This window comes from Aegilops tauschii, chromosome 3, assembly GCF_002575655.3.
Source record: "Aegilops tauschii subsp. strangulata cultivar AL8/78 chromosome 3, Aet v6.0, whole genome shotgun sequence".
NCBI lineage: Eukaryota > Viridiplantae > Streptophyta > Magnoliopsida > Poales > Poaceae > Aegilops > Aegilops tauschii.
This window is the reverse complement of record NC_053037.3, coordinates 52,794,495-52,806,683: the sequence shown is the minus strand read 5'-3', so window position 1 is coordinate 52,806,683 and position 12,189 is coordinate 52,794,495. Positions and strand designations below refer to the sequence as shown.

Below are 12,189 nucleotides of genomic sequence, written 5' to 3'. Positions count from 1 at the left end.
AGTTATTAACTAATTTATATTGTTTATTTCAAAATAGTTGACAGCTTATTTCCATTGACAGCTTATTTCCATTGACAGCTTATTTTCATTCTTCAAACAATGTGCGGAAGATGGTAGACAGAACCTACTACACCGATGGCTCTGAATTAACTTATCAGGAGAAAAATCATCTGATCGCATTTTATACTTATCTTGAGAATTACAATATCTATTATCAAACTCCTCCACATTATGGTCAATACGTGCCACTAGTGCACGTGTTGAACTACGCTAACATCCATGGAGATGCCATGGTAAGATTTTTTATTATTACGACATCCGTGCATCTTTTGCATAAATTCTTCTAAAATTGAACTACATTGCTAACTACAAAGTTATTACTACGTTTTCAACAGAAAATCCTGAAGGATTGTGTGCCTCATCTGATGTATCATAATGGTCGCCTTGATGTTTTGAACATACAGCCAGGTCATCCTACGAATCACACCTATCCATATCGGATTTCTAAAACCGGTGAAGACATGATAATCAAAGAATGAAAAAAATGTATGGTCAGTCGTAGGGAGGTTCTTGGAAGCAACATTGTGTGAAAGGCAAGAATTAGAGATAGGATAATCTCCATTCTCCATAATGGAGAGTCAGTGCCTATCTTGTTTTATGCTATTTTACCTAAGAGAAGGTAGTAGGTCCTAGCTAATACTCATGATCATGTGCTAAGAACAACTAAGTTGGATTGGTTAGATGACTATGATGATGATTTGGTATCGAGTAGAAGTTGTATGATCAATGATGATGAGTATGACTTGTTATTATGATACCAATGATGAGTTATTTATTATTATGATCGATGATGCATGATGCTAAGTTGTTGTATGAGCATGATGAGTTATTATATATATCAGTAGGTGTATGAACATGGATTAGATTCAAGTGGAGGCAACATGTGGTGCATATCGAAAGTACTACTAATCCAAACTAGATCAAGTTTGGATTAGAGTAGTACTTTCGACATGCACCACATGTTGCCTCCACTAGAATCTACTCCACGTTCATTTCACCCAATGTTATATATAATAACTAATCATGGTCATAAAATCATATGATGAAAGTACTGTATATAAAACCACAACGAAAATAAGCTGTATTTTAAAAATACAGGAAAACTTAGCAGCAACGATTTTCAGAAGAAACGCTACTACTACTTACTACTATCAGTAGCGCTTTCCCAACGAAAGCGCTACTGCTAACTAGGTTTAGCAGTAGCGCTCCCTTTCCAGCGCTACTGCTACTAGTTAGTGGTAGCGCTTGTACAAGCGCTACTGCTAGCTATAAAACAAGTGCTACTACTAGGGTTTTCCCTACTGGTGTAGGGGGCCTCTCACCACGTCGTCTTCCGACCTAGTGGGCTGGGCCAAGGAGCCACTTTCAGTTTCGGAGTAGGCCACATCGAGCGGCTCATGACGCGTAAACAGAAGGATCAAAAGACTTGATGTATACTACAAGAAGCTAGATTCATAGAAGACTCGGTTTCCTTGTACGTGTCGACTAGGATAATGTAACCCTAGACCCTCCCAAGTGTATCTATATAAACCGAGGGGCTAGGTTCGTAGGGGACACATTACAATCTTTGGGTGGTTACGTGTACTCTGTACTCACTCCAACACAATAAACACAAGCAAAACGTAGGGTATTATCTCATCGGAAAGCCCGGACATGGATAAAACCTCGTGTCTCTATTACCTTCGTGCATATACACTTAGCTTAGGATCCCCGATCCCTACTTCGAGATCTACCGGATTTAGCTCCGTCACATATGACCCGACATGGCCCGACACGCATAAAAAAAAGGTCTGGCACGACACGACCCATGTCGCCCCTTCTATAAAAGAATCGTGTCGTGCCATCCTGAAGGCCTCGACTCAGAGATTGGCCTAGCACGCTATGTAAAAAGGCCGGCGCGGTCCGGCATGCCCGTGGGCCGACCTTTTGGGCCGTTTCGACCTTTCGCGTTTTAAATTTTTAGTAAAAATATAAATGTTAAGATTTTTTAAAGTATAGACAAATGTAAAAAATAATACAAATTACAGAAGAATCTAGAAAATTAAACAAATAGAGACAAATCTACTCCCTCTGTTCGTAAATATAAGTCTTTTTAGAGGTTTCAAATGGACTAGTCTTTTTAGAGGAAAATATAAAAAGAAAAAGGAAAACTTAAGAAAAAAGAAAGAGAAAACGGAAAAAAAAGAAAAAGATATAGAAACAGAAAAAGATAAAAAAAAGAAACAGAAAAACCAGTAAAAAAACAAAAACCGGTCCAGGAAACCTTCTAGAAGGTTCCCAAAACCGGCTGGCTAGTTGGTTTTGTAGGTGCACTGTCTAGGCAGGCCGGACCATCGCGTCAATGCTCTCGGTCGCTCGCGTGTGCGAAGCGCCGGCAGTTTGACGCAAAGAGCGTCAAATAGGATATCTCTGCCGGGCCTGCCTTAAGGCTTGACTTCAGGGATGGACCTTGATCCATGGCGGGCCGAAGGCCACCCCGGCCCTTTTATTTGCCTGCCGTGCCTGCCCAAAATCTATGCCCGCGGGCCGGTCTTAAAAACACGGCCCGGCCAGGTTTGCCCTTAACCAATGATTTCAGGGAAGTAGCACGAGCATCCTCGGCCGAAGCAGCAATGGAGGAAAAGGCGACCCAGAAAGCGGCGGCGGAGGGGAACCCTTCGCCGGAGTTGTGCCTGAGGATCCCCGGTGACTACGCCGTCGGCTCCGTCCCCACCGTCCTATACGTCCCCGACTTCATCTCCCAGACCGAGCAGTCCCAGCTCCTCCACCATGTACTGTACCGGACTAATCCTCTCCTTCCTACTACTCACCCAATCCCCTACTTTGGTTTCGCTTTCTTCAGTCTTGCTCGTGTGGTTTGACTTTGAGGCTCTCTCTGGTGGCGGCTTCCGTTGCAGATATACCAGGCACCGGCGCCCAAGTGGAAGATTTTGAAAAACCGGCGGCTCCAGAACTGGGGTGCGTCCCCTGATTCATTATCTTGCCGGCTGCAGTCCCTGCCTGAATCCCTGCTTGGAAATTTGCGCTATTCTTTTCTTTTCTAGGCTCTGGGAAAGTGTTGATTTGGTCGACCTGTGCTGTGCAGGAGGAGTGGTGCACGAGAAGGGGCTACTGCCTCAGGCATGTGAGTATCCATCAGCATTGTAATGTTCAGCACAATTTTGTGGATTCTGTGTCATAATGCGGCGTGCTTTATACAACTTATGTGCCCCCAATGTGGTTTTACGGAGATACTCCAGGGATTGGTTGTTCCTCCATAATTTGGCTTGCTAACATAATTTGGATGCCCTGTGCCCTCTCTAGAATCCTTACAAATTTCGGTCAAAAAAAGGAATCCTTACAAATGACGAAATCTCCATCAGAGTTTGAGGTAGAGACATGAAAGAAGATCTCATGTTCTCAGTTTTGAGAGATGACAAGAACTATTTGTATTATGATCTGTTCTCTCCTTCCATCAGTCAAATAAAGCCTGTTAAAACGGTTTGGTCAGTTGTTTAATCTGTTTTGCTACTCCAGCTATAATGCCCCACAACAGGATCACATGTTTTTGTTCGAATCGCATTTCTTTTGCTCTATTACATAATTTAAGCTTTACTATTGGTTATCATCCTTGCATCTCACAGGCATTTTTTTATCCTCGGGTAAACAGAAACTTATTATAGATGCCACCACCCCCTCTGTAATCCAAACAATGGCAAAATTGCTATGAGTGTTTGTGGTAGAGACATGTAAAAAGATCTTGTATGCTCAGTTAAATAAATTACAAAAGCAATATGCACTGTTTTATGTTCTCTTTCTGTTAGTGAAACAAAAATATTGTATTTTATTTTTGAGAAATAACTGCATCGGGCTATTCATTGTCAATAAAAGAGCTGGGAAGATCTCAACTCTGGGAGGTTACAGAGACAGGAACGCGGAGAAGGAAGACAAGAAAAGAGGGGAGGTACAGGAGGGCAAAGAGCAAAAAAACAGTAGCTACCTGGCTGAGATGCTCGATCAGCGACAACGCCGCCATCCAATACCAGATAACGTTCGCGTAGTGTCATTGCACAAGCATGTGATCCCCAACAACAGATTGCGTTCTCTTTTGTGTACATTATTGTTTTTGGTCTATTGCATCATAAGGATGAATTTCATGTTTGCAGTTTTCTGGCTGGTATTTAAGTGATTTAACTATTTATGCATGCTTGGCGTTGTACAGAAGACAAAAAAAGTGTTTTCTCAGGAACTAGAAATACGAAGAGTGCTTAAAATTACAAACAGTGTACATTCTTTTTTTCTTAGTTAGGTAGTCATCAGTTTTTAGCATTGAAATTGTATTTGTCTAATATTGCAGTACCTCCATGGCTTACAAAGATAACTGACAGAATCTGCCAGTGGACTGGTTTATTTCCTTCAGCAATCAATCATGTTCTGATTAATGAGTATCATCCTAATCAAGGGATCATGGTTAGTAATCATCAGCTCCATATTGTTCATTTCTCTGGTACTTCTTTTATGGTTTGCGCTTCACTGAACTACAATAACACTGCACCTTTCAGCCACACCAAGATGGTCCTGCCTATTTTCCTGTTGTCGCTATCATATCCCTTGCTTCACCAGTTGTGCTTGATTTCACACCCCATGGAAAGCTAAGAGAGCTCGAACATACATATCTCCAAAATACACAATCTGATGAGTTGCAGGAGAGTAATGGTTCCTATAAGGTTGAAGGCACGAAGGAAGCTGGTCCTGCTTCTTCGTCACTTCTACTAATGCCCTGCAGCCTCTTAATATTCAAAGATCAGGCTTATACAGGTTAGCCCTGTAGCTCCTTTCCTGAATTAGCTAGCTAGATAAAAACCTCTTCAGACTAAGGCTGTCCCTTTTTGTGTGTGACAAAACTAGGCCTTAATTATTTATATTTTCATGACATTTGCAGACTTCCTACATGGTATACAAGACAATGAGCTGCATAATCTAGACAAGGTGAAACTTTTGCCCACTGCAAAGCACTCCGAATACGAGCAAACTAACAATCTGCGTCATTTGCATTCCACAGGTTGCAAATATCTCACAGTGCCCACAATTCAAGCATCTAAGCCATGATTACAGCCCAGGCAAAGCAGATAGCAGTGCTAGCTCTGAGCCAAGTGGCACCTTCCGCAGGACCACGACAAGAGTCTCGTTGACGTGCCGGCTAGTGTTGAATGTGCACAGTAAGCTGTTCAAATTCTAGTATCCGTATGGCCTGCTTACATCAGCATGGCCGGGGTGAGAATGAACTGTAGTAGATACAGAGAAGTATGCTAGCAAATCAGAGGATGAGAGGAACACACCATATTGCCCTTATCTGGCCGGTATGATCGTTTACCATTCAAAATGTGAAATTCACGATGTATCCCCTCGGCGGACAGGGTTCACTTGTGCTGCAGTTTATCCATGATTGCATATGTTCGTTCTTGATGTGGTGAATCAGAGTGTTTATCCTTGATTGATCATATGAATGTAGAAAATATGCATGAATTTTCTTGAATGTAACGGTAGAATGGACTTTTGGTCCTACTAGTAATTTCTGAATATACTGCATGGGATGTAGCTGCACTGATGGTTAAGATTATTTGAATTTGGCAGAACCAGAACATTTATGTACTCCCTCCGTCCGGAAATACTTGTCCGAGAAATGGATAAAAGCGAATGTATCTAGAACTAAAATATGTCTGGATACATCCATTTCTCCGACGTGTATTTTCGGACGGAGGGAGTATATACATAAGTAGAGATCATTCCGGCCATGGTTTGTTTTGTGATGAAAATCGTTGGAGAAATATGTTCATGATCCTGTCCAAATAGTCTTTTGTTTTTCTTCCATGAATGCGCAAATGATGGAATATTTGCATCTAAACTGTAATGAGATTCAGAAAAAAAAAACTCTAATGAAATTCATGAAATGCATTGTGCTTTCATTTGAGGAAACTTATTTTGAACAAATGAAAATGGGGGAACTAGAAGCCACTCTGCCTTATTCTTATAGGAGAAATTGCAGAGTGATACTTTGAACCCGGGCCAGCGACAACAACCTTTGTGTCGTCTACCTTCATACCAAGGCCAACTTACCATTTCAGGAATTTTTCATGGTCTGTTTAAAAAGAATCTTATATTCCCTTGCTCACGTTGTTGTGATCAAGAGATACTGTGTACCGTAAATAAGAGTTGATTACACTTTCGACTATGTAGTCTCATCATAGCAGCGGTAATTTGCACCATACTTTTCTGGGGGGGGGGGGGGGGGGATATAAGAGGGAGTATATTATAGAAATGATTCGTCATAATAGCTACGGTTTTATCTCTTTCTTTCTCTCAGAGCTTGAGGATACATACATACAGGGCTAGTGTGAGTTTTTTTTTTACAAAACCGCAAACTTCAAGATGGTGGTGAATGTCTATTGTAATTCCATGGGCCTCGCGATGGAATTTTGATTATAAGTAATTAATCTAATTGCAAGTAATTAATCTAACGGGGATGGAGGCTATGATAGTGAAAATGGCTATGGAAATGTGATTTCAATTTTTTTACAGGGTATGAAGATGTGAGGTTGATGATGGCTGCGACGGCCCGGTCCCAATATGGCTTTAGAAAGCGCGCAAGCCAACGTACACGACTATACGGCCCATGGGCTATGTCAGTACGTCCCACCACCCGCATCCGACACGCCAGTTCGGCTGCACTGAAAAAAGAGCCCAGTTCCGCTCGAACGCGGCGCCGCCGCACTCGCACGCTGCTGAGCTCCCGGCGCCGGCGAGCCTCTCTTGCTGCCCCCCGCGCGGAGTGGGCGGCCTCGGCGTGCCGCAGGCCCGGCTCCACGCGGCGTGGCGCCCGAGGGTGTTCCGCCAGTCCAAGTGCCCGGTGGTATGTACGCCTCTCACACTCGCAGGCTTCTTCGCCGCGACAGGGGAGCCCGTGCCCATGGCGGCGCCGCCAGGAGGCGCGCGTCGACGCCTCTGTTGTGCCTCATCGGCGCCATTCTCCTCGTCGCGATCTCTCGCCACACCCTGCTCCCCAAGGTATCTCAGAAGCTGAATGCCTGAATAATCCCATTCCCAACTGGTACTAGCCACTAGTGCGTGCAGGAAATCAGCGGCGCCAATGATTTTTTTCTGTAATATGCCTCGATTGGCTGTTGATCCTTCCCTAGGGTATCAATATTCAGTAGCATTGCAGATCCAGGCGCCGAAGAACTGTGCTGCATTGGCTGACCGAACCATTCCCTAATTCCATGTCTTGATTTCATTCTTGCGAGAGAAGATGCCATTCCTGGGCTCCTTTTGGAGAGTTTCATTGGCACCTGGTGGTTACATTCCCACGCCCAAATCTCACGGTGTGAAGTATGAGCTGCACACGCTCCCTGTAAGGCCCTCCCTGTTTTGGTGTCTCCTGCATTGGCCACGAATGTATTATCACTCACAATTTGTATGGTAGTTTCTTAGGTGGATGCAAAGGCTGTGGCTGACGGTGACACGATCACAGTGTATGTTGACACGGCTGACCCTCGTGAGTCCGGCAACGTGCCCTGTGAAGTTCAGGAAGCCGCTGCAGAGCGAACCAAGGCGCGGGCGGCCAAGAACTATGAGAAGGCTGACACGCTGCAGAAGATTATAGTGGATGCTGGATATAGGTAACTTCACATTAGGATAAAGCAACAATCTCTTTGTGTGTGGTGTCGGCTACTGAAAGTCTGAAACTTCTGAAACATCTTCTGAATGCAGGCAAGTTCCTGGCTTGACAGGGGAACAGGTTCTCGCGAAGAAGTACCGGGTCAGGCTAAGGTATGTCCCATATTTTGGTTGGTTGGTCCCAATTGATGATTAAGGACTTTGTTCTTGTTGGACCGCAGTTAAGATTTTATGGATTGAAATGAATGTAATACAGAGGGATTGATGCACCGGAGAACTCGATGCCTTATGGTAGAGAGGCGAAAGAGGAGCTAGTGAAGCTGGTGCAGGGAAGAACGTTAAAGATTTCCATATATGATACTGACCGGTATGGTCGATTAGTTGGAGATGTTGACTGCAATGGTGTGTTCGTGCAGGTAATATGTCATACTCTCTTATCATGCACATCAGAGTCACCTTTTGGAGGTCTGTTATGCTGGAAATAATCTATGCGAGTACCAAAATTACATTTGCTCCATGTGCTGTTTGTCTTTCTTAAAAGATCAGTAATCATGAAATTGCACATTTACAGTACATGAAACTGAATGTATTAAAGACTTTGAAAACCCTTACAACTTTTACCGGAACATAAATCAGAGCAACAAGCTTAAAATAGTACTATTAAATTCTGCAACAAACATGTTGTATTTCCTCGTTTGAAGATACGTACATACTTATGGGATTGTTAACCGCTTTGCGAACTTTTGACTAAGAAACAAATAAGTTCTCATCTTGCTTTTGAAACAGGAACACATGCTAAAGAAAGGTCTCACATGGCACTACACTGCCTACGATCAACGTCCAGAGCTTGCCGAGGTAAGCAGTGTCACAACTAACAGCCTCAGTTTTACTTGACTGAAGGGCAGTATAGCGCACTCTGAACAATTGTTCAACCTACCATATGCACTTGAAAAGACCTTTACAGACTGAAACTTGTTCAGTGGGAGAAGCAGGCACAAGCGGGCGGGTTGGGCCTGTGGGCGCTGCCTAACCCCGAGAAGCCATGGGAATGGAGGAAGGAGAAGCGCACGAGGAAATGGTGAATCGTCCGTGACCAGGAAGAGTTTGTTTGATTCGCTCTCCTGAGATTCTTAGAGAAAACTAGCTTCAAACACTATAATATGTACAATGTACCTCAACCCTTTCATGTTGTATTGTACTGTAACAGCTTGTGTAGAGTGAAAGCTCAAAGCAGGAAGCATCGATTGGTGTGGCCCAATTAGGGACGCAGTTTCTTCTTCTTCTTTGCATTATTACCGTTGTAAACTTGTAACGATTGCTTGCTGTAAACTATGATGGAGTGGTGTCAATGAATGGATAATGCTATTTGATGTGTTGAATTCATGCATACTGCTCGTGCTCGTAGCTAGTGGCAGAACCATCCATCAAGAATTGAGATTTGCCACGCAATACGACCCCAAGATTTCAAGCCAGACCGTGTGTGAACCAAAAAAAGATAGATGTGCTGAACAATCAACGTGTGACTGAACCAAAGTGTGGTCTGCTCAAGGCGGGGCAAGACAATCAGCAGAGTACGCAGAAGAAATAAAAAACCATTGCGAAATTCCATTTGTTTTTTTCATCAGCGAGCAGCTGCGAGAGCGACGACCAGCTGAGGACACCGTGGAGGATCCTCTACTCCGCCGGGCGCCGGCGACCTTCTTCCACTCCTCCCTCCCGTGCAGGTACACCCGCCTCCCCAAACCCTAAGTGCGTCGATTGGTTAGGGTTTCTTCGCCCCGGTCCCTCATTCCGCCGCTCCAAGTTTTAATTCCATGCTGATGGGGCGCTTGATTGCTTGTGAAAATCCATCCATCAACTGTCCCCAGATTTGTCTCCTATGTGCATCTTACGACGCAGAGGCCGGGAAATCATCTATCTATCCCCATATGTATCTCTCTCTTGCTTCGGCATCAGTGTGTCTGCATCAGATTTGCTGATGCAGTTCATTACTACTAGTAGTGTTGGATGCGTAATTAATTGTTCCTTCAACATCACAGTGCGCTGCAAGAATGTTTCACCCGTCAAGAGTTGAGATGAATTAGTACTTTTGTTCTGTTTTTCCAACGGGCAGACAGTGCACTATGCAACAAGTGATCTGTTTCCTTTTTTCAGTTTTTCCAGATCATCGTCTGTATTTATTGTACCAATGTGGTGCTTGCTACTGTCTCGGTCACTTCACAACATAGCATGCTGATGCCCAATGCTAATGTGCCGTAGGTGGTTTGACTGTGACCTGGCCTGTACGAGCAGCTTGTGATCGTTTGATGCGCTGAGACCATGAAGCAGAAATCACAGGGGATTTCTAGTGGCATTTACAGATACACGCACCGCTGCGAGAGTGGAGTTAATATTCATGATATCTTTGTTGAGAGGAGCGCGTTCCGGGTGCTGTTTTCATATGTCGGTGCGACATGTCTTCTTGCGAATGTTTGCCGTACCTTGTTGTCAAAGGTTAGTTTTCTCGGAATCATTCACAAATCCCAACTATGGTTGATTAATGTTTTCACTATTAATCTGATGGAATTAGGTGCTCATATGTTTTCATCAGTTGTTTGGGCTCTTAGGAATACGGAAGCAGATGCAAAGAACTATGTTAGGTTCCTTAAAAAATAATACTATAAATGTTTTATTGATGATGCTATCACCATGCTGTGGTTTAGATTCAGGTGGTGTAGGTTAGCGTAATTTTTCATGCCTGTGATTGTCCCACTCTAATGACTTGCCGTGCTTAAATGTTTCAGGAGAGTTTATGCCTTGGTTCCTTTTGGAGCGTTCCATTTTCTGCTATCATCTCTAAATGCTTGCAATACAATCCTGTGAAGAAAGGTTGGATGCTGATGCTGTTTCTTTATTATCCCATTTTTGTGCTTTTCGGTGAACTTTCACCTTAAAGTTGCATAACAATGGGATACTCTTGTTTATCACCATCCAAGTTGAAGATGCTTATATGTGCAGAGTCATTGGTGATCATGCCAGCTTTTGGTATTCAGCTAGAACAACACTTTTGGAGGTATGAAAGAACCAGTATGGAGTCTACATGTGTACATCCAGATTCCTCTTTTGCTATCAGCATTTGTCATTCGTTAAAATGTGTTATGGCATTGCAAAAGCGTTTAACAGTTGCAAATAGATATATGGAATTAAAGGCTTTGCATACCTAACTAAATAAGTACTTTGCATTTTACCAGAAATAAAGTACTGCTCTCTTGTCAGTACTTGTGAGTGACAAGATTTCCAACTGATAAAGTTGTTTTGCGTCAGCTAGAAATGATCATCGCCTTCTTGGCTTCTTGCCCTTTCCGTTCTTTTCATTAAGGTACAGAAAACAGAGGCTTGTTGATCCTTTTTATCTCTTTGACATGTATGTTATCTTCCACAGTGGAAGAGTAGATCGCAAGTTTGTGCCCATCAGCAAGATCCTACAGCCGGTGCTGAATGAGTGCGTGACCCCTGTTACCTGCTACTGGAGCTTGGCATTGCTTCTACGCGATGAAGACGAGACCATGCTCGTTTTTCAGGTAACTCCCGCCTGCTTTCAATTGATTTTCAAGTGCAATGTCAGGAACCTGTGGTCTGAAAGAGCCTAATGTGCAGAACCTGCATCCACCCGTCAAACTGTTGCTCCCAATCTGGAAAGCTCTGTGCGCATTCACAAACACCGGCAGCATTAGCCCTTCCGTGGTTCTTCGACAAGATGATTTGCACAAACATGTTGATCAAGATGGTGCTGTGGACTCCTGAATAGTTCCCTGAAGACCTCTCTCTCTGCCGAGTGACAACAGGATGTTCAGTTGTGTCACCACCAACTGAAGATCAATTGTCAAGTGGAGGATTTTGGTGATACCACCAGGGGTCTGAGCCTCTGACCCATCCGGTCAGTCCGACCGAATTATTTCTCTTTAGCTGCAGAAGAAACTGAATGCTCCACTTGTAACTTTGTCCTGGCCATGTGGTATTTCTGTCCACTGAAGGAGATTCACAACAGAATGTACCATAATGTTTTTTTTTTTCAGTTCCTAGTTGGGAATCCATGTTCTGGGGTGCAAATGTAGTGACACTGTAAGGATGGTCCAACTGCAGATAATAAAATCTCGGACACTTGCATGCAGTCATATCCGTTGCAGTAAATATCTTTTTCCTTTTTCTTTTTCCTTGGAGAAGATGTGAAAATATAATAGATTGGATCATCAGGCTACAGCTTACCAAGAAGATACATTAAGCATCTACTGAGTGTTTTTGCTTGCCGCTGCACTGCATGTACTGTGTCTGTTTTTTTGTTGATCAGAGCAACAACCGCGCTCAGTGGATCTCAGGATGTACAGATGGAGATCTGTAGTGTAATTGACATTGACGGCGGCTGTTTCCAAAGAGCTCAGCAATCAGGTCATCATCATGCCAACCATGCCATCATAATCCTCATCATGAAGAACTGTT

At 43.5% G+C, this 12,189-nt stretch overlaps 3 protein-coding genes across 6 annotated transcripts; all 3 read left to right on the top strand.

Moving 5' to 3' along the window:
• Positions 1-2,567: 2,567 nt before the first annotated feature.
• Positions 2,568-5,672, top strand: LOC109739039 (alkylated DNA repair protein ALKBH6 homolog). Its single transcript, XM_020298118.4, has 7 exons — positions 2,568-2,831; positions 2,958-3,018; positions 3,146-3,184; positions 4,397-4,509; positions 4,602-4,857; positions 4,982-5,028; positions 5,102-5,672. Exons 1-7 carry the CDS (start codon positions 2,673-2,675, stop codon positions 5,276-5,278), a joined length of 852 nt encoding a protein of 283 aa, XP_020153707.1. The 5' UTR covers positions 2,568-2,672; the 3' UTR covers positions 5,279-5,672.
• Positions 5,673-6,659: 987 nt separating this feature from the next.
• LOC109739037 (probable staphylococcal-like nuclease CAN1) lies at positions 6,660-9,092 on the top strand. 2 transcript variants are annotated; one of them, XM_045234640.2, is made up of 7 exons: positions 6,660-7,104; positions 7,346-7,447; positions 7,528-7,715; positions 7,807-7,866; positions 7,970-8,129; positions 8,500-8,568; positions 8,678-9,092. In XM_045234640.2, the coding sequence occupies exons 1-7, from the start codon at positions 6,952-6,954 to the stop codon at positions 8,741-8,743; spliced, it is 798 nt and encodes a 265-aa protein (XP_045090575.1). In that variant the 5' UTR covers positions 6,660-6,951; the 3' UTR covers positions 8,744-9,092. The 2 variants fall into 2 exon arrangements, with proteins under 2 accessions (XP_045090575.1, XP_045090573.1); XM_045234638.2 differs by having other exon boundaries at positions 6,685-7,104; positions 8,694-9,092.
• A 78-nt stretch (positions 9,093-9,170) lies between these two features.
• LOC141042258 (uncharacterized) lies at positions 9,171-11,867 on the top strand. 3 transcript variants are annotated; one of them, XM_073510004.1, is made up of 6 exons: positions 9,171-9,437; positions 9,973-10,206; positions 10,497-10,581; positions 10,732-10,765; positions 11,135-11,273; positions 11,350-11,867. In XM_073510004.1, the coding sequence occupies exons 2-6, from the start codon at positions 10,033-10,035 to the stop codon at positions 11,494-11,496; spliced, it is 579 nt and encodes a 192-aa protein (XP_073366105.1). In that variant the 5' UTR covers positions 9,171-9,437; positions 9,973-10,032; the 3' UTR covers positions 11,497-11,867. The 3 variants fall into 3 exon arrangements, with proteins under 3 accessions (XP_073366105.1, XP_073366103.1, XP_073366104.1); XM_073510002.1 differs by having other exon boundaries at positions 9,174-9,437; positions 10,711-10,765; XM_073510003.1 differs by having other exon boundaries at positions 9,260-9,437; positions 9,868-10,206; positions 10,711-10,765.
• The last annotated feature ends 322 nt before the right edge of the window (positions 11,868-12,189 follow it).